This window comes from Terrapene carolina, unplaced genomic scaffold (assembly GCF_002925995.2).
Source record: "Terrapene carolina triunguis isolate 2854851 unplaced genomic scaffold, T_m_triunguis-2.0 Scaffold95, whole genome shotgun sequence".
Classification (NCBI taxonomy): Eukaryota; Metazoa; Chordata; order Testudines; family Emydidae; genus Terrapene; species Terrapene triunguis.
The window spans coordinates 19,193,113-19,214,074 of NW_020664446.1; the positions used below are offsets into that span (position 1 = coordinate 19,193,113).

General features: G+C 38.7%; 1 protein-coding gene across 1 annotated transcript in view; it reads left to right on the forward strand.

Annotated features, from left to right (window-relative positions):
* LOC112108560 (disintegrin and metalloproteinase domain-containing protein 9-like) overlaps positions 1-20,962 on the forward strand; it is a 36,146-nt gene that overhangs the window by 12,834 nt on the left and 2,350 nt on the right. Inside the window, exons 6-20 of the mRNA XM_026650971.1 lie at positions 294-510; positions 1,423-1,488; positions 1,569-1,640; positions 3,240-3,412; positions 3,849-3,933; positions 5,076-5,197; positions 9,353-9,524; positions 10,144-10,233; positions 10,849-11,044; positions 11,205-11,310; positions 13,049-13,223; positions 14,581-14,661; positions 15,933-16,038; positions 17,358-17,490; positions 19,215-19,281. Of these exons, the coding sequence (XP_026506756.1) occupies positions 294-510; positions 1,423-1,488; positions 1,569-1,640; positions 3,240-3,412; positions 3,849-3,933; positions 5,076-5,197; positions 9,353-9,524; positions 10,144-10,233; positions 10,849-11,044; positions 11,205-11,310; positions 13,049-13,223; positions 14,581-14,661; positions 15,933-16,038; positions 17,358-17,490; positions 19,215-19,281 (1,861 nt within the window). The remainder of the gene's footprint in view (positions 1-293; positions 511-1,422; positions 1,489-1,568; positions 1,641-3,239; positions 3,413-3,848; positions 3,934-5,075; positions 5,198-9,352; positions 9,525-10,143; positions 10,234-10,848; positions 11,045-11,204; positions 11,311-13,048; positions 13,224-14,580; positions 14,662-15,932; positions 16,039-17,357; positions 17,491-19,214; positions 19,282-20,962) is intronic.

Below are 20,962 nucleotides of genomic sequence, written 5' to 3' on the forward strand. Positions count from 1 at the left end.
TTGTTCCAGGCTGTCTGCAGACTCGCATACACATCTCTACATTAATTACACTCAGTTCACATTTTTTGAGGTTTTCTTTGCAACCTTAACAGACAGAGACTTATTTTAAATGAAAGCTAAGATTCTGAAGAACAATATAGTAGCTTCAGAGTGGTACTGCTACAGAGTGGTACTGCCAGAAACCTTAACATGTAAAAAATAGTCACTGTATTTAGCCACCATCGGGCTTAGTAGGCTAACATTGGTCAGGAGGCAATTCTACTAGATAATTTCTCATACCTTTATTATTGTAGGGGAATCCTTCACATTGGTGGCAAACAGTATGGAATGGAGCCAGTTGACACATCAGCTACATTTGAGCACCTATTTTATCCATTAGAACATGTTCAGCAAGATCCTTTTCTGTGTGGTGTGCTGAATGATAACCTGCACCAGGAGAAGAGTGTGAAGAATTCTCTCAGATATACAAATGTTTCACACAGTACTTTCAGCAGGGAAAAGCTTTTTAGGGTAAATGTATTTGTGTTTTTCTCTTGAGAAATGTTTAGATCCTTGGATCCAATACAACTCTTTTGGGGCTGCTTCAGTGGCCAGAAGGGGCCATAAAACCATCTTAACTTACTTCCTGGGGTTTACCCTGGTGTAGGAGCATTCCAGGTGGTGTATCTGGCCAGCTCTTTGTTTACCGCATTTCAGGGCCCCAAGCACGGCTGGAACACTACTGGGCTTTGGAAATCTTCATATAGAGCAGGGGTCGGCAACGTTTGGCACGCGGCTCGCCAGGGTAAGCACCCTAGCGGGCCGGGCCAGTTTATTTACCTGCTGACATGGCAGGTTTGGCCGATCGTGGCCCCCACTGGCCGCGGTTCGCCGTCCCGGGCCAATGGGGGCGGCGGGAAGTCGCGGCCAGCACATCCCTCACTCACGCCGCTTCCCGCCGCCCCCATTGGCCCCGGACGGTGAACCGCTGCCAGTGGGGGCCGCGATCGGCCGAACCTGCCGCGTCAGCAGGTAAATAAACTGGCCCGGCCCGCTAGGGTGCTTACCCTGGCGAGCCGCGTGCCAAACGTTGCCGACCCCTGATGTAGAGGAATGGCAACATGGAGATTGTTGCAGTCAAGTGCAACTTAAAGCAGCCCAGAAGCTGTTCTAAGCCGTATGAGAGGTCAAAGCAACAGGATTGGAGGGGTAGTGGATGTAAAGATGCCATAAAGCCCCCACTTCTGAGAGCCTGTCTGCCACTGAAGTATTGAGCTGTAGATCTTTAAGCTGCCATGTAAAGCTCAAAAAGCAAACAAACTTAAGGCCAAACCAAGATACCATGCCTAGTAAATATATGCAATAACCTGGTAACAAATAGTAATATAAATCTTGGCTTAATGGTAATTAAAATATTAACTTATTGCATTTTCTAACTTGCAGAAAAAACGAGCTGTGCTGCCACAGACAAGCTATGTGGAGCTATTTATGGTTGTTGATAACAACAGGGTAATGTGGTTCTCTAGTATTAAACACATTTTATTAAATTATTTAATTTTTCTCTAACATCCTAATATTGAATTTTACAGTATTTGCAGAAGAATTCTGATCCTGTAGCTGTGCAAAAGGAAACAATTGAGCTGGCTAATTATGTTGATGGGGTAGGTCATTTCAGTCATATGGCTATTCAGTAGTCTCTTCTTTATCTTATTTCACAGAAGAAATATAAATAGTAATGTACAACTAGTGTATTCTGTGTTTGTATTCTAATTGAAAAATATAATTAATATACAGACATATAATTAATATCTACACAAGACTCTTAGAAGCGCAACACAGAACTCACAGCCCAGGGAAAAGGGGATAAGGTGGTTTTAAGCCACCTTTGCACACTCTCAATCTTAGGCTGCTCCAGGGGCATAACTTAGACAGCCCTCCCAGTGCTGCCCTGTGGGCTGCAGGGATACCTGGAATCTCTGGCAACTCTGACAGATCTCTCCCCACCTCTCGCAAACCTCCTGTGCCAGGATGTATGAGGGCAGGCTTAGGGCAGTTTTTCCTCAGCTGGATATAAGGCTTTTATAGCCACATTATGGTGCTCTGGACCTTTCCCCTGGCATAAAGGAGACAAAACAGGGGTGAGGATCACACCCATAACGCAGCAAATTTTAAAAACCCACCTCTAAAATTGTACTGTGCATTTTTGCATGGGTTTTTAATGTGCAGTTTTACACATCCAAGCTTTGTACACACAAAAGCATGAGCCCAAGAATGTGTTTGCAAAATTATACATGTAATTTCAGACACCAAGTTGAGGTGCCTTTGAAAATTTAGCAAAATAACGTAGGGTTTCTGAATACGTATGAATCATTGTCATTAGACTCATGCAATAACTGATGAAAAACAGGGCTAAAAACACGGATAAGAGCACAGAAGACTTTTACTAGTGTTTTTTTTTAACTTTACCTCAAAATATTTGTACACTATTTCTGAAAGATTGAACAGTCCTGTACATGTTCGTAAGAAAAAAATCAAATATTTCATCAGCATTAGGGAGGCTAATCCTCCCCTCCAACATGGTACATGGAGTGCTACATGAGGTCCATACTGCTCCTCTGTTCTACACAGGAATAATCAATGTAGGCAAGAAGTACTGATATCTAACTAAAGGCTTGATCCAGCTCCCACTGAAGACAATGGGGATCTTTCCATTGCATATAGTCCACCCTCTACTGGCCAAAGTTTACCCTCAAAATCCCCAGTTGCTGTCAGAAGATCTAGCCTCTTTGCTGCCTGTGGAGTTTCCCATTCCACAGCCGTAAGCAATTTCCATAAGTCCCTGACAATCCACTAGAGAGATGAAATCGTTCCTAGGCTCTCCTCAAGATAACCAGCCAAGATAACGAATGAAACGGTTCCTCTCCCCCCAAGTGTTGGCCCTCTGATCCCTTACTCATAGGGCTCTTGCACCTGAAGGATATGGCTAGGAATCCTAATAGAGAAGACCTTCAGTCTTGTAATCTTTATTCAGTAACATCCCACCCCCCATAAATGATAGTGTAGGTTTTGACTGAATAAAGAACAGGAGGATCTGGCTGAGTTTGTAATGTGAACTAATTATTTAAATGAAATAAGCTTTCTTACACTTGCATTGTTCCGGTCAACATAATATTGAACTGGTAATAATGATGTATTTTTTTCAGAATTTAATTGAATTTGGTTCACATATGTGTAAAGTAATCACCATTGTGTATTTTCAGATGTATGATGCATTGAACATCCAGATTGTTTTGATTGGGCTAGAAATCTGGTCAGATAAAAATCACATAAATGTAATGGATGGTTCAGCTGGAGATGTACTAAGTAGATTTGTTTCTTGGAGAGAAAAAAATCTTCTTAAGCGATCAAGAAATGATGTTAGCCACCTCATAATGTAAGTTTTGGTCCATTAGAAAAACTTGCCTCATACTATAAATCAGAATTGTAATATTGCTTATGTATGCAAATGAGAATAAATAATAGAAACTGGATTACTGCTAATTTAAAGCTTTGGCTGTAATTGTAGCCCAACAAGAAATTATTTGTGTAATTAAATCTTTATTCTTAATCTTATTCTTCACTCAAAAACAATAACACAGCATATGTATACTTTTCAAGAGTTATGTCATACAGTTGGTGTAGGCATATTGATCAGAGAGCCATATCCGATCCTTTGGGAAAGTGGGAAATTTCCCAATGGACATCAGTGAGACCAAGATTTGACTCATCATAGTATTTGGGTCAGAACCATCAATATTTTTTCACTAGAAAGCAATTAACTTTCAGCCCCATTCTCAAAACAGTTCACGTGTTCTGTTGTTATGTTGCAGAGGGAGAAGTGCCTATAGTGGGGCAGTTGGAATGGCTTTTGTAAGTACAGTCTGTTCTCAAGTCCATGGAGGGTCCATCAGCACTGTAAGTACAGTACTTCATCTCAATTATTAATGTACAGATCTAGTCAATAAAAAAACCTAGACACCTCCCTGACTTATTCAGCCAAGTCATTAAGGGCTAAGAGGTTTGGTTTGGTGTGGGTTGTTCTGTTAGGCTTCCTATGAAAAGACAAAAAGTTTTTGAGGATGATATTATAATTCCTTTTGCCACATCCCTCTCCTTCATGTACCAATCCACCTCATTCGGATAAGTCTCAAGCTATATTTTGGCCATATTTTTAAATTTATTTAGCTCAAAGTTGGCTAGAAAAGCACACCCCCATAACTGTAAGTCCATAAACTCAAAATGGACAGCTTTTTATATGTTCTCGATGGGAATGTTAGCATGGGACTCACATGTGGGTTTGACTCTTCACACTCATGCACTGTACACTGTAGCCCAGATTCTTAGATGCACGAGAATTCCACTTTGGGAAGAATGGGATAAAATTCGCTTTAAGCTGCCTTTGCCTTCCCTTAATCCTATGGGAGGGCTAATATCACCTTACTTAGGATGTGAAGGTTTGTCCTTATAATATTAGATACCACAGCAGCAGACACAGAATAAGGGCCAGATTCTGCTAGCCTTACTTATACTTAATAGTACTTTACTCTGTGAGGAGGCAAAATCTGGTCCTAAACCGATATATAGATAAAGAATTACACTGATTTGCTATTAATGCTCTCTCCTTATGATACTAGACACTATCATCACACATTTAGGGTATGTCTACACCCAGCCGCTAGTTCGGCGGCTGGCAATCGAGGTTCTGGGTTCAACTTATCGCGTCTTGTCTGGACACAATAAGTCGAACCAGGAAGTGCTCGCCGTCGACTGCGGTACTCCAGCTAGATGAGAGGAGTACCGCGGAGTCGACGGGGGAGCCTGCCTGCCGCGTGTGGACCGAGGTAAGATCGAACTAAGGTACTTCGAACTTCAGCTACGTTATTCACGTAGCTGAAGTTGCGTACCTTAGTTCGATTTGGGGGGTGAGTGTAGACCAAGCCTTAGAGATATATAGCTTAAATAAATCAGTAGGTAGGATCATTGCCTTGTTTTCTTGTGATTTCTTTATTTTCATGTTTTATTTTCATATTAATTTCAACATTGCTTTTCTTTACTAGCTTAATGGTAACAATGTGCTACGTCATGCCACAGTAGTTGCACATGAGCTGGGGCATAATCTTGGTATGAAACATGATGATGGAAGGTGCTCCACATCCTACATTATGTACAGTACGGATAAGTAAGAGCCCAAATATTATTACCTTATTTTTAATATTACATATTTGTATTAGATTTATTCAGCAGTGTAAAATTCCTATTAACCTCAGAGAACCTTAGTAAATGGGCTTTGTATGGAGAACTTAAGCCTAGAGGGTTAAAAAGTTAATGGGACTTAGTCGATTGATGTTAGTGTGCTGTTTCCACTCAGCTCCTAACAATAGTATTCACAGATTGGATCTGGTCCAAACTTCCCTTTCCTAAATTTACAGTTAATTTAAATAAAATGTACATCTCTACCTACATTGTATTATCAATTTGGCAGTTCTGAGGATTAGGTTTCGGGCTAATAGGACTCACCTGATCTGACATCAGAGTGACTCAGCAAAAATAAATGCATGTTTATGCAGGGTTCAGTTTCTGACATCATAGTGTATCTGCAGAAAACCTCTATGCAGGATCAAGGAACCCATCACTGTTCTAGTTAGAAATTATTTATATATAGTGCCACAGTTAAACTTTGAATGCAGAGTTTCAGCCTGGAATAAATGTTGTGGCCCAGCAATAAACCCTCAAAAATACCCACCAGAATTAGAACTTAGAGATGGAAATCATAGAATTTATATGGAAAAGAACTTCCTCTAAACTAAACATCATTTATATTTAGGACTGTCAAGCGATTAAAAAAATTAATCAAAATTAATTGTGCGATTACAAAAATTAATCGCGATTAATCATGCAATTAATCGCTCTGTTAAACAATAATAGAATACCATTTTTTTAAATATTTTTGGATGTTGTCTCCATTTTGAAATATATTGATTTCAATTACAACACAGAATACAAAGTATACAGTGCTCACTTTATATTTATTTTTATTACAAATATTTGCACTGTAAAAAACAAAACAAATAGTATTTTTCAATTCATCTAATACAAGTACTGTAGTGCAATCTCTTTATCATGAAAGTTGAACTTACAAATGTAGAATTATGTACAAAAACCCCCTGCATTCAAAAATAAAACAATGTAAAACTTTAGAGCCTACAAGTCCCATCAGTCCTACTTCTTGTTCAGCCAATTGCTCAGACAAACAAGTTTTTTTACATTTTCAGAAGATAATGCTGCCTGTTTCTTGTTTACAATGTCACCTGAAAGTGAGAACAGGCGTTTGCATGGCACTGTTGTAGCCCATGTCACAAGATATTTACATGCCAGATGCACTAAAGATTCATATGACCCTTGATGCTTCAACCACCATTCCAGAGGACAGACGTCCATGCTGATGATGGGTTCTGCTCGATAATGATCTAAAGCAGTGCAGACCAACACATGTTAATTTTTATCATCTAAGGGTTTCTCTATACTTACGCGCTGGTTCGGCGGCAGGCAATCGAACTTCTGGGTTCGATTTATCGCGTCTTGTCTGGACACGATAAATCGAACCCAGAAGTGCTCGCCGTCGACTCCGGTAATCCTGCTCGGCGCGAGGAGTACGCAGAGTCGACGGGGGGGCCTGCCTGCCGCGTCTGGACCGCGGTAAGTTCGAACTAAGGTACGTCGACTTCAGCTACGTTATTCACGTAGCTGAAGTTGCGTACCTTAGTTCGAATTGGGGGGGTTAGTGTAGACCAGGCCTAAGTCAGCTGCCACCAGCAGAAGGTTGATTTTCTTTTTTGGTGGTTTGGGTTCTGTAGTTTCCATATCAGAGTTTTGCTCTTTTAAGACTTCTGAAAGCATGCTCCACACCTCATCCCTCTCAGATTTTGGAAGGCACTTCAGATTCTTAAATCTTGGGTCGAGTGCTGTAGCTATCTTTAGAAATCTCACATTGGTACCTTCTTTGCATTTTGTTAAATTTGCAGTGAAAGTGTTCTTAAAATGAACAACATGTGCTGGGTCATCATCCAAAACTGCTATAATATGAAATATATGGCAGAATGCAGGTAAAACAGAGCAGGAGACATAAAATTCTCCCCCTAAGGAGTTCAGTCACAAATTTAATTAACAAATTTTTTTTAATCAGCATGGAAGAATGTCCTCTGGAATGATGGCCAAAGCATAAAGAGGCATATGAACCTTTAGCACATCTGGCACGTAAATATCTTGCGACACCAGCTACAACAGTGTCATGTGAATGCCTGTTCTCACTTTCAAGTGACATTGTAATTAAGAAGTGGGCAGCATTATGTCCCTTAAATGTAAACAAACTTGTTTCTCTTAGCGATTGGCTGAACAAGAAATAGGACTAAGTGGACTTGTAGGCTCTAAAGTTTTAGATGGTTTTGTTTTTGAGTGCAGTTATGTAACAAAAAAACTACATTTGTAAGTTGCATTTTCATGATCAAGAGATAGCACTACAGTACTTGTATGGGTGAACTGAAAAATACTTTCTTTTGTTTACCATTTTTACAGTGCAAATATTTGTAATAAAAAATAATATAAAGTGAGCACTGTACACTTTGTATTCTATGTTGTAATTGAAATCAATATATTTGAAAATGTAGAAAACCTCCAAAAATATTTAATAAATTTCAACTGGTATTCTATTGTTTAACTGTGCAATTAATTGTGATTAATTATTTTGAGTTAATTGCGTGCGTTAATTGTGATTAATCAACACCCCTATTTATATTCTAATTTCGGTTATCCATCCTCAAAAATATTGGGTTTAAACAAATAAGACTTCAAACTATAGTATGGTTAGTAGATGTCACTATACTTTGTAAATTCAAGACTTTGGGTAAATTTTTTAGGTAAGGAATATTTTTTACTATAGCACATTTGCCTTCTCTCTTAAGGGGTGTTGTGCAAAATCCACAAAAATTATTCAAGATCTGGAAAAAATGTCTTCAAGTGAGAGACTTAAAGAACTCATCTGTTTAGCTTATCAAAAAGAAGATCACAATCCTTAATCTAGCAAAAAGAGGCATAATGGGAACCAATAGTTGAAAGTTAAAGCTTAAACATTCAGGTTAGAAATAAGGCCAAAAAAATTAACAGTGAGGATGATTAACCACTGAAACAAATTACAAAGGGAAGTGGTGGATTCTCCATCCCTGATGGCTTCAAATTAAGACTGTATGCCTTTCTGGAAGACATGCTGTAGTCCAGGGGTGGACAAACTACAGCCTGCAGGCCACATCTGGCCCACCAGCCAATTTAATCTGGCCCTTGAGCTCCCGCTGGGGAGTGGGGTCTGGGGCTTACCCCACTCCCGCACTCCAGCCGAGGAGTGGGATCCGGGGCTGCTCCGTGCAGCTCCCAGAAGCAGCGGCATGTCCCCCCTCTAGCTCCTACATTTAGGGGCAGCCAGGAGGCTCCGTGCGCTGCCCCAGCCTCAAGCGCCGTCACCACAGTTCCCATTGGCTGGGAACTGCGGCCAATGAGAGCTGCAGGGGCGGCGCCTGCGGATGGGGTGGCACACAGAGCCGCCTGTCCGTGCCTCCGCATAGGAGCCATAGGGGGGACATTTCATTGCTTCTGGGAGCTGCTTGAGGTAAGTGCCGCCCAGAGCCTGCATCCCTGAGCCTCTCCCATGCCCCAACCCCCTGCCCCAGCCCTGATTCCCCTCCGGCCCTCCGAACCACTAAATCCCAGCCCAAAGCACCCTCCTGCACCCCAATCTCCTCATACCCAGCCCCACCCCAGAGCCTGCACTACCAGCTGGAGCCCCCAACCCTCCCGCACCCCAGCCCCCAGCACAGAGCCCCCTCCCGCACCCTGAACTCCTCATTTCTGGCCCCACCTCAGAGTCCACACCCCCAGCCAGAGCCCCTCCTGCACCCCAACCCCAATTTCATGAGCATTCCTGGCCCACCATACAATTTCCATACCTCGGGCCAAAAGGTTTGCCCACCCCTGCTGTAGTCAAACACTTTGGGTTAAATACAGGGGTAAATGGGTGAAAATCAATGGCCTGTGTTATACAGGAGGTCAGATTACATGATCTAATTGTCCCTTCTGGTCTTAAAATCTATGAATATATGAAAGACTAAAACTCCTAGAAATATCTTTCCTTAAATGCAATATATAGATCTAAAAAATGAATGATCCCAATGATCTTCTACTATTACACAAGCAATGTATAGAACTTTGTTATTAAATGACTTGAAATAAATTGATCTTTACTAAGAAAAATGTGTATGCCAAACAAATGCAATATTATGCTTTCTAGTGCATCCAAGAATTTCAGCACTTGTAGTGCCAATGATTTTGAGAATCTCATTTTGAATGGTGGAGGAAACTGTCTTAAAAATGCTCCAAAACCAAGTGATATTTTCACAGAACCTGTCTGTGGCAATAATGTGGTGGATAAGAATGAAGAATGCGATTGTGGCAAACCCCAGGTATAGTACTTCAATTCATTTGGGCATCCAGGCTTCAATCTCAACCTGTTTTGTACAAAGAAGTTCCTTGGGTGAAGGGGTGGAGTGGGGGCAGGGCCCGAGGTGGAGCGGGGGTCAAGCATCCCAAGGGAAATGAGGCCGGCGCCTGTGATTGGTACTACTTAGAATATATGCTAGCAAATACCAGTGGTGAGGAAAAACCCCTGTTCAGCTGAAGGTTTTTTCTGACACCAAAAAAAAAAGCCTAAAAACAAATCATTTCAATATTGTACTCTTAGCTTGGAAATAAAATATATTGAGTGCTCCGAACTGTTAATAGAAACCTGTGGAGTTCTGCTTCTTTAGGACCTGGTTCTATTTAGAAAAGCAGTTGTTGCTTTACCTGCTCTTATCCCTATGCAAATAGCCAATCAAAAATAAAGTTTCTCTCTAGTTTCTGATACATAGCCAAACTGCATGCTGCCTTCCAATAGGACAGAGAACTCTAAACTTCAGATACTGAAAGAGACCCAATACATTTGGCTTCTGGTCAGAATTTAATCTGATTGTGTTCTTCAGAAACCCCTGACTATAGAGAAAAGTAAAAACACTGTGTCCCTAATTCATACCTTTGCTATAGGAGTGTACTAATCCTTGCTGTGATGCTGCAACCTGCAAACTTAAGTCTGGATCACAGTGTGCTATGGGGCTGTGCTGTGAAAATTGCAAGGTAGGCTGGAGGAGCCCTTTTTTGTTAATTTATGTTCTTACCTTAAACAAAATTGGTACTAATTAGTAGTGAATTTTTTTTTTAATTTTTAGAAATGGATCTATCACAGTGTCTTTAGACACCTGTACATACATTATTAAAACCGTACTCAGGAGTGTAGATTAAAGTAGGGTCAGTGGCTGAACAGAGAATCTTGGTCTGAGGATTCATGGCCTTATGTGTGATCTTCAGCTTACAAATGAAGTGTTAGCTCTGGCTTGACTTCTGCTATTAGGCAGAAGTAATTAGATGTCATGTAGTAGTGCTCTCGTTACTGCAGGATCGAGTTTCCATGCATCCCCTGTCTACTCATCATTTTTTATCTGATGTTTATAAATGCCACACTCTGAACCAGTGCTGTGCATGATCAAATTCATCAACTGTATCAACATGCCACAAAAAACTCACAGGAGTGGCATACGTGCTCTGAATATTGATATGAAGAACTATGTTCATCTTCCTCAAATTTACAAGCATATTTTCTTTCCGAACCTACTATATAATCATTGTATACCTTTGTGTTAGAATTTCTACTATTGCAAAATAAAACAGAGTAATTTTCTGTTCCATTTATAGTTTAAAGTGGCAGGAGTGGAATGTAGACCAAAAATGAATTTCTGTGATCTACCTGAATACTGCAATGGGACATACCTATATTGCCCAGATGATGTATATATCATGAATGGCTACCCATGTAACAACATGAAAGAATATTGCTATAGTGGGGTTTGCCAGAATTTTGATTCACAGTGTGAATCCATCTACGGAAAAGGTATTTTTAAACTGTTTGACTGTCTGTGTAACAGAATTCATATTAATAGGAAAAATTCACTCATATGCTCTGTCTTGTACCTAGGATTTAAATAGCCATTGAGGATTATTCATTTTTATTGAATATCTTAGTTGTTTAAAATTTGATATTGTTCTTTTAGGAGCAAGAAAAGCACCTGATACTTGTTTCGAAGTAGCCAACATGAAGGGAGATAGATTTGGAAACTGTGGAATGTCAGGTGGAATGTACAATAAATGTCCCACTGAGTAAGTGACCAGCAGGTATAAATTGAATCTAATCTTTCCTCCTGTCATTTATTCATATAAACAGTACCATAATGTAAAGTATATATTATACAGATAATGCTTACATGCTTCACTACTTTGGCCTACCTGAGTTTACCTACATTAATCTTCATTTTTTATTAGTCTGTTTTAAGTTGTTGATTAAAACAATTTCTTAAAACCAATTTAAACAATATGTGTAAAACTCAACTTTATTTAAATGTTCTTTTGAAGAAACTGAACCAGATTCTCGCCTCTGAACCAGCCCTTCTGTGCTGCTTAGGCCGTGGAAAGGAGCTATAATCTGTCAGTACTTGGCCAGTTGATAGGTCCCTTGATGGATAGGAGCTCTCAAATGGTGGAAAGCTGACCCACCTAGTTCCTGCATCAACCACACTTCCAGCACAGCATAGAGGGAGGGAGGGAATGTATCAGGCTGCGCTCAGATGGTATATGGTCCCTAGATTCTCAGATGGTATATGGTCCCTAGATCAGCCTATGGTCCCCTAACTTAGATGGAAGATGGGGCAGATCAGGCCACAGAATCAGGTAGCCATAAACAGCCGATCTTGGCACAGGAGAGAGTCTGGCCCATCATCGCAGGTATTTTTAAAATAGATGACCTACATTAGACCCTTCCTTGTAAAAAATAAAAAACCTCATAGGAAGGCCAAAGTTATGCACTAAAGTGCATTATATAGTTTATAACCTGGGGTGTGACCCTGCTCTGAAGACAAACATATTAATCTCCCCAAGGACTTTTCTGTGTCTCTCATCACTATAGAACTGAGAATATGGGAATTGTAATTTGTTTTTCAAAGGCTTATAAATTGGCCAAATTTGGGCAGATTTTCACAGGGAAGGCAAAAAGCACATCCCTGTCAGAAAGGCCACTTCCCTGCCAAATTTCAAGTTCCTGCTAGAAAGCATGGGGCTGTTAAAAGTGTTCAAATATAAGCTTGACAGAAATTTTTTAACACAGACAAAACAATATATTTTCCCCTAGCCTCATTCTTGGAAATGTCTTAACCCTTTTGTAAGAATTTTTCCAAAAATTTCAACCTGAGGCAACACCCAGCATGCAAAATTTCAGCCTAAATGGTTAAAGTTTGGCAAAGTTATAAGCACCTGAAAACAGGTTCTTATAATGAGAAGTGTCAGGCAACCTTAATAGGCAGTGCTACCGGCCTCGCCTATATCAGGGACATGTGTGTTTATATACCCATAGACAAACACATATATTATGGTGATATCCATCTGATAAATTGCAGAGCCATATGCTAAAATACATTTATCAGGCACCATTAATCCTCTTCATCAACAGGACTCTTTCCACTAATCCATCTCCATTGGGATTACTTCTTGTATCCCAGTATTTTGAGCAGCTTCTGTCAGATGCCATTTCTTTTTAAACAACCTGCAAGAGAAATGTTTCCTCTTTTCCCTCAAAGGTGGAAATACCTTGTATACACACACACAAAATTACACTGTGCCAAAGGCTCAGAATAGGCAGTCTTCAATATATATAAAATATGATACACATACACACACATACACAGAGAAAGAGAAGGGAAAATTTTCTTAGAATATGAGATTTCCAGCAAGATAAAATTATTGGCTCATAGTGTAAACTGTGTGAATTTAGTAATAAATAATATTTTTGTATTGAGTCTGTTTTTTCCCTGTTACCTTATATTTTTATTTTATTCATTTATTACAGACATAGTCTGTGTGGCAAACTTCAGTGTACACCTGTCAGTCTTGAAAATCTTCCGGCTTCTAGTGTTGTCAGCAATCAAGGTGGTGTTTCATGTGTGACTTCTGACTTTGACCTAGGGTCAGATATCCCTGATCCTGCTCAAGTTCAAAAGGGAACTGCTTGTGGAAAAGGAAAGGTAAGGTAGATCACAGCAGTTATTGCAGAATGCATGACACTTAATGAAAAGTTCTCTTTTTAATACATCTTACTATAAGACCCTTAGCTTCAAAAGCATTAAGCCACATTTTAATTTTCCTCATAACCACTTGGGCTCATGACACTCAAAATACTTGTCTCATAAAGAGTGTCTGTGTGTACTATAACCTTTGATATTCAGCAGGGAGAATCCCCTCAGACTTACAGGAAGTGCCTTTTCTTTGTCCCATGAAATTCCATTCAGATTTAACTGACATAAATTGTTAAAAACTGCCATTTCCCTTCTCTTACTTGCGCTCCGCAGGAAAATTTTGGCAGCATGACAAAATCAGTAAACCTTAAGAGGCAGGGCTCAGGCCACCACCAAAGCAGCAGCACCAGCAGCACACATTGCATTGGGAAGACAGGGTTACTGTTGGAGCAGCTTTTTCCACTTCCTATTAGAGAGCCAACTCACTTCCCCATCACCCCTAGACCCAGCAACCCATGTCCTCCCCAGGAAAACAGCCTTCTGCTGTTGTCAGCATATGCTGTTGGTACAAGTTGTAGCACTGAACATTCAAGGTTCACCGTGCTGATGGGAGTTTGCTATCATTGAACAATGTAGAATTTATTTGATCTTGTTTTTTAAAAAATGGAAATTACATACAAAATTATATACAAAATCTGCATTAAAGGAACATTGGTAAGATTGCCAAGTCAAACACTCAAAAGTTAGGAGACTCCAGATCTATGGTTCTCCACACAACCTTAATTCAGTCCCCTTGTGCATATATGATTCAAGCTTTAATGACATGATCACATACTATTTTTTCACAGCACCCTGATCTCAGTCAGTATACTGGAGGGACAAAAGGAGCAGAAATAGGGCTGTGTGAGCAACTATAAATCTGGCATTTCCTAATTTTTGAGTGCTTAACTTTCCAGCTCAAGTAATGTTCTACATAGTTTTTGTGTGTTTTATATATATGTGTGTGCATGTGTGTGTCTATATATTGATACAATAAATAATACTTAATGTTCATTTATATATACATGCTCTCAGAGAAGTAGTATTTATTAGCTCTGTACCATAAAGCCTGCTGTTTGGTTTAACAAAGCTTTAAAAGAAATAGTTATTCATATTCTGATTTCATTTGCATCAAAGTATATCCTAGTGCATGAAAATGTGTGATAAATTAAACCAGAGTTCTGAAGAATCAAGTGTTTTTAGACTGCCTTGTTTCTCACTACTTACATTTTGCAGTATTACTGTTTTTATATATATTATTTTATGTTTATAAAAATATTAGGGTAGTTGAAGTACTCTTTTAAAATAGATATTTAATATTTTTCAGGCCTGTGTAGACTTTAAATGTGTTAATGCAAGTGAGCTTGGTTACAACTGCGATGTAATGCAGAAGTGTAATGATCGTGCTGTAAGTATGTTATTTTTATTACATTAGGCTTCTAGAGATTATTGATAGGTGCAGTAGATCTAAATAAATAAAATAAATAATGAAACATATGCTTTGTTTTTTCTAATCTGTACTAAAAGTCAAATTCATTTTTTTATCTATAGTTCATGTTACCAATGCACTGTAAACCATTCATCACTAATGTGGATAGTACATTTAATATGAAATAGGCAAAGTAGATCCCATTACATTACTAGATGAGCTGTCCAATTTTGAAAGCAATGTAATTCTCTGCAGAGGAAAATATAATGAATTATGTAATATTCCTGTGTGAAAAATCAGAACAGGATCCAAATATAGTAAAACCCAGAAGCTCTCCTTTGAAACAATGTGCTATGCAAGACAAATGAGAAAAGGGGCTAATTGCTGTAGAGGCTTTGCTGCCACAGGAGCCAGCAATATCACTCACAATGTATGGGAATGCCAGTGGAGGGGGAAAAATGCTTGTGCCAAGATCCCTCCTTCAGCTATCCACCACTGTCTGTTTTCACACACAATTCTTCATGTACAACTCTAAATATGATTTGTTCATTTGGCAATTCTGATTTGTTCTAAATGGATGTACACGTTTAGGCTGCAATTCTACAAAGGGATCCATTAGCACAGTCCTTTGCAACCACGTGGAGTCTCATTGACTTCAATTGGATTATCTGTGAGAGTCATTGTACTCTCGGGGAGTAACCCTGAGGAGGTTCAGCTTCTTATACTACAACCAACCTCACTCTGGGGTTGACCATAAATGTTGTAATGTTTCAAACTTTTCTGGGTACGTGCTAGTACTACTTACATACCACTAGCTCAGAAAGGTCTGAAGACTGTAGCCTGAGGTGGCTTCCATATAAAACACTTCATATGTCTGATAAAAAAGGAGTCTTTAAAAAAGAGTGCAGCTACCGTAGGCACAAGATCTTATTCAATTTTATAAGTCTTTCATTTAAATAATCTATGGTGTTATCAGTGACAATTGTAAAGAAGTTCATTTTGAATTGGAACCTGATGTCCCTTCAAGCATGGGATTTGGGCCCTGTTCCAAAGCCAGTTGAAGTCAATGGGAGTCCTTTTATTGACTGCAGTGCACTTTGGATCAGGCCCTTGGTTAACAATCCTGAATGGAACCCTTCTTTTTTCCCATCTCTCAGATGGAATATGGAGAAGTAAATAATATAAATGCAAAAACTACATTTCAGAGCTACAAAACGTTTATTTAATTGTGGTATCTTGTGTGGCTACAGGTGTGTAACAACAACGGGAATTGTCACTGCAATCCTGGATGGGCTCCTCCTTTCTGTGATAAATCGGGTTATGGTGGCAGTATTGACAGTGGTCCAACTCATATAGGTAGGATGCTGAAGCTCTTTCCATTTGACTGTAATGTCTGATAAAATAAACTACTACTTACTTTTGTCTCCTTTTTATTTATATTATGGTAGCACATAGGAGCCCCAGCCATGGACCAGGACCCCAGAGAATGGACAAAATCCTCTGATGGCTTAACTCCACTGATTTAAAGAGAGTTATATACAGTGTAGTTATAGCTGTGCCAGTGCCAGGATATGAGAGAGACACGGTGGGATTTAGTCCTGCCCACAATCTGGCCCAACATTTATATTGTGTAAGCTTGTACTAAAAACAAATCTGTTATTTTTTTCTTAAAAAAATATTCTAATTGTTTAAATAAATAAATATAAATATCCTATCTCCTAGAACTAGAAGGGACCTTGAAAGGTCATCAAGTCTAGCCCCCTGCCTTCACTAGTAGGACCAAGTACTGATTTTGCCCCAGATCCCTAAGTGGCCCCCTCAAGGATTGAGCTCACAACCCTCGGTTTAGCAGGCCAATGCTCAAACCACTGAGCTATCCCTCCCCCCGATAGAAATCATTATTTTTATAAAAGCACAAAAATAAATATATTATTACAAAAATAGATACAAATCTGTTTACATCACAAAAGTTCAGGTTGATTACAGCTGTGGGCTGAACCCTGTGCTCCTTATTCACTTAAAGAATTGGGAGGATCATGTATGTGAATAAAGTGTTCAGGATTTGATCCACACGTCTAATTAAATTTAGGAAATCCTGATAAGCTGAATGGGCCAAATCCTGCTTGCTTTTTATATATAACATAGAGCATGTTACACACTTTTTTATTTTTTATATAAAAAACTAATTGATCCATAACTTTATAAAAAACTTTTTATCTCTTACTGAATTCTTATTTTGAAAAGAAAAACAACCTACTTTTGATTTGTCAGTGTGCTGAAGAAAATGTGTTGAATCACAGAAATAATGAAAATTAGGGATGTGCAAGCAAATAAATTTTTTTTAAAGGTGAAATTGTGTTTGTCAGTTTCAGGGATCTTGAAAAAATAAACATTATGGAAAAAGATAGAAAAGTTAGCACATTACTTTCATCTCTTAAAAAAAAAAAGGCAAGCAACCTCTGATCTTAGGGCCAAATCCTGCTTGTGTGATTTATACTATTAGTTACATTGACTTCATTGGAGCTACTAATGTGTGTATACTGATCAGAATTTTATCTATGATTACTTAAAGGTTTTAGCATTCTCAAGAAGAAGGTTAATACAGAAGCAAAATGTTTGCATAATGAAGTTAAACAAGATGATTAGCTCATGTTGTTTGCATTGCTTTTCCCTAGATACATCACTTAGAGATGGCTTGCTTGTGTTTTTCCTGCTTGTGCTTCCAGTGTTGATTGCAATTGTGATAGCAGTGATCAAGAGAGATGCAATAAAGAGAAGGTTTTGCCGGAAAAGTAGAAGAAGATACAGGTATCAAAAATTTATTTTCTTCACAACCAATGTCATTCTTGTCACAATAGGGTATTGCATCACTTGATATATCATGTTCTAATGCTACTCAGAGCAGGTCTCAATGCCACCAAGTATTATAAAGCAGACCCCTGTGGTGACTTTGTCTGTACTAAGGCTCCCATCACTTCTACCACCAGTGGAATTGCCCTAGTGTTATCAACAGTAAGAAATAGTTGTCAAAATACGCAGTCTAACCACAGCCTAAAGGGAGAATTTTGAAGCTCTGCCTAAGTATTTAATGATTTTCTCCAGATTTGGTGCTCATGATTGGACAATGCAAGATTCACGCGGTAATGAAATGTCATCTCTGTAAATTAAATTAGAAAGACAGATCTGTAGCTTCTATGTTTTGTCATGTAAGGATGGTATCATGTATTTCTTTAAGTGCAGCTAGTCACAAATGTACCTCACTATAGCTGTCTGTGTTATAAAATCTTCCAGTTGGGGAAACTAGACCCCACATTGCTTCTTACTTCTTTAGAATATTAATAAACTAATTCTGGGTTTGTGACAGAAAAAAAAGTACAGATACAGTCCAATTCGTTTCTGGAATAGATTGGAAAAATTATTAGTACATTTTGAAAAAAGTAAGTATAGGACTGGTGGTAGGATGCACTAAATTAGTTGCAGTGAAGAAGTAAAGGGAGATTATATTAACATTTGAAGGTCTAATGTTAAAGTTTGAAAAAGGGGGAGTGGATTCAGTGTTATTGTAAATAAGGTGAAATTTCATCCTCTGATCTTTAGGGGATGTTAAAAGTTAATATTGGATTGTGTTATTGATTAGATCATAGGCATTGCTTTAGATTTGTCATATTTACATCCTCTGAAACTGCTGTTTGGCTGGAAGCAGTTTTCTGTACGGCTGGGTTACAGTGCAGTGGTTCAAAAGCCTATGTTAGTTTAGGAAGATGATCTGTACAATGGAAAAAGCTAGAAATTTAGGCTCTGATCCTGTAATTGATAGTGTGTGAGTGGACTGTGCATGTGCAGGGCACCATTTAAATCAGTGTGCAGGTGGACACATTATCAGGTGCAGTATTGGAGCTTTCTTTTTTTTAAATTAATCCTTTTCTGTGAGAAACAAATAATGCAGAAAACCCTAAAATTGTGAAATATATATGAAATCCACACTTGTAAATTCTGTATCTCCAAAATAAAGATTAAAAAGAAAAGAAACGCTGGGCCAGAAGTTGCCCTAAATGATGGTCATGTAGTTCCACACCTTTGGCCTCCTGATGCATTTGTGTTTTTCTCAGGCAGCAAAGTTTGTGGCTATACAGGAACCTTTTTGTTTTAATTAAACTGTTCAGTTCCTTTTCTCTATTCACTTCTCAAGTATTCTTTTCTAATATATATTGTATTTATTTATTGTCATATTTGTATTAAGTAGCACCTGGAGGCGCCCGTGGTACTAAGCTTTGTATAAACATATAGTAGGAGATAGTCCCTGCCCTGAAGATCTTACAGTCAAAATAGACAATTCAGATAAAGGGTCGTAGGGGAAATAGAGACACAGAGAAGTAAATGACTTGTCCAAGGTCATACAGTGACAGAGCCAGATAAAGAACCCTGGTCTCCAAACCCCTGACCAGTGCCCTAGCCACTGGGCCACACTGCTGCTTAAATGTAATTAATCTAGATTTATATTAATTTTTCTGATTATGTGAATTTTATTCTAGGGACAACAATACACAGCAACCAAAGCAAAATAATGGGCCAAACCAGAATAACGCTATAAATAATCGGGTAAGACAATGTTTGATCATACTGTCTCCTGTTGAATAAATTTCACTGATGACTAAGTTACTGTACTTTAGAAATCATGGTGCATTTTTGGACTTCTGTATGGTCTGACTTTGTGATATAATAGATTAGAGCCATGCGAATATCACAGGGCATTTGAAGGGATTTATACCATTTTAGTCAGGATTTAGGCCTATTTTATTTTTGTTTGGGTTAGGGTGAGAGACTCTGCCACCCACTGGCCTCATAATCCTTTCAGCAAAGGGAAGCTGGGCAACACTCAACAGTGCTCTTAGTACTGACCAGAGGTGCTTTCTTCCCACAGGAACTGAACATCAGTCTGCAGAACTCTTTGCTAGCCCAAATGTTGGACCTAAACTGTGATCCACATGGAGCAATTGCCAAGTTGGCCCATAGGTCCATTTCTGGCAAAAATAAATAAGAAATGCTAAGAGAATATGAAGAATTTGCAGAGAAAATGAAAAAAAAAAACTCTGAAACCTTCATGGATTTTAAAATTAGGGAATAAAGCAAAATAGTAGAAGTGTGACCTTGCTAAAGAAACCTCTTGAAAAATAAACTAAATTAATAGGAAAGTATGTTTGGAACACACCGTTTTGTTTTCTCCTTCCCATCTCCCTGGCACACTATCCATTTAAAAAAAAAATCAGCTAGTGTCATTTTGAAATGTTCGTGTTGTTTTATAGTCGTGATGTTGAGGACTTGCCCCTAAAACCTTTAAGTTTTGTGTCTGCTGTCTTCAGTATTTTCCCCACAACCCTTTCTATTTTTTTCTTTATTCCTGCTTTTTGTCTTTTCTCTCATTCTAATTTCTCTTCCCTTTTTCTATGTTTAGTTCTCTCGCCACTTAATAGTAAATTGTTTATAGAGCTTTGCAAATATTAACTTATTACTTCTCATAACACTCCAGTGCACTATTTAAGTAAGTGTAATCCCATTTTTCAAATAAAGAAACTGAGCCATGGAGAGGGTTAAGTAATTTGCCCAGCATCACTCAGGAAATCTGGGGTAGATGTCAGAATAGAACCCAGATTTCCTGGCTCCCAATCCTGTGATCATGCCACAGGCCCCTACTCATACTTTTCACACAAAGGCTTTTCATCTCTTCCATACCATGCTTTACATTTCCCAGACATTCTTCCGCTGCCCTTTCTGATATTATAATTTTTTCAAAGTGCCTTGGGGATGAGCAGATAACCTGGCCCCAACATACATACCTATTTTCCCTGTAGATTAGCATGAAAATTGCAGACTGTCACTTTCTAATGGCAATTGCTACACACTCAGTCATAAAATAATAGTTTGTAGAGGAGAAAGAAAGTTTTGGAGCTGAAGCACAGTAGATCTGGCTCCGATTCCCAGCAGTGCCACAATCTTTGTGTGAGACCCTGGGCCTCAGTTGTCTCATCTGTATAATAGCAATAATAATGCTTTCCTACCTCGCAGGAAATTGTGAGGTTTGATAAATTATTTGCAAAGTGCTTTGAGATCCTTAGATACTTCTATATAAATTCAAAGTATTATTAAATCCTAAACTCTTAAAACTTAAAAGGATTTGGTATAATTTTTGAGGTATTTTGTCAAAAAATGGCATTAACAAGTATTCTGCTATTTTTGACAAATGTGTATAATGTTCTCAGTTAAAGATTTACAATAGTATATT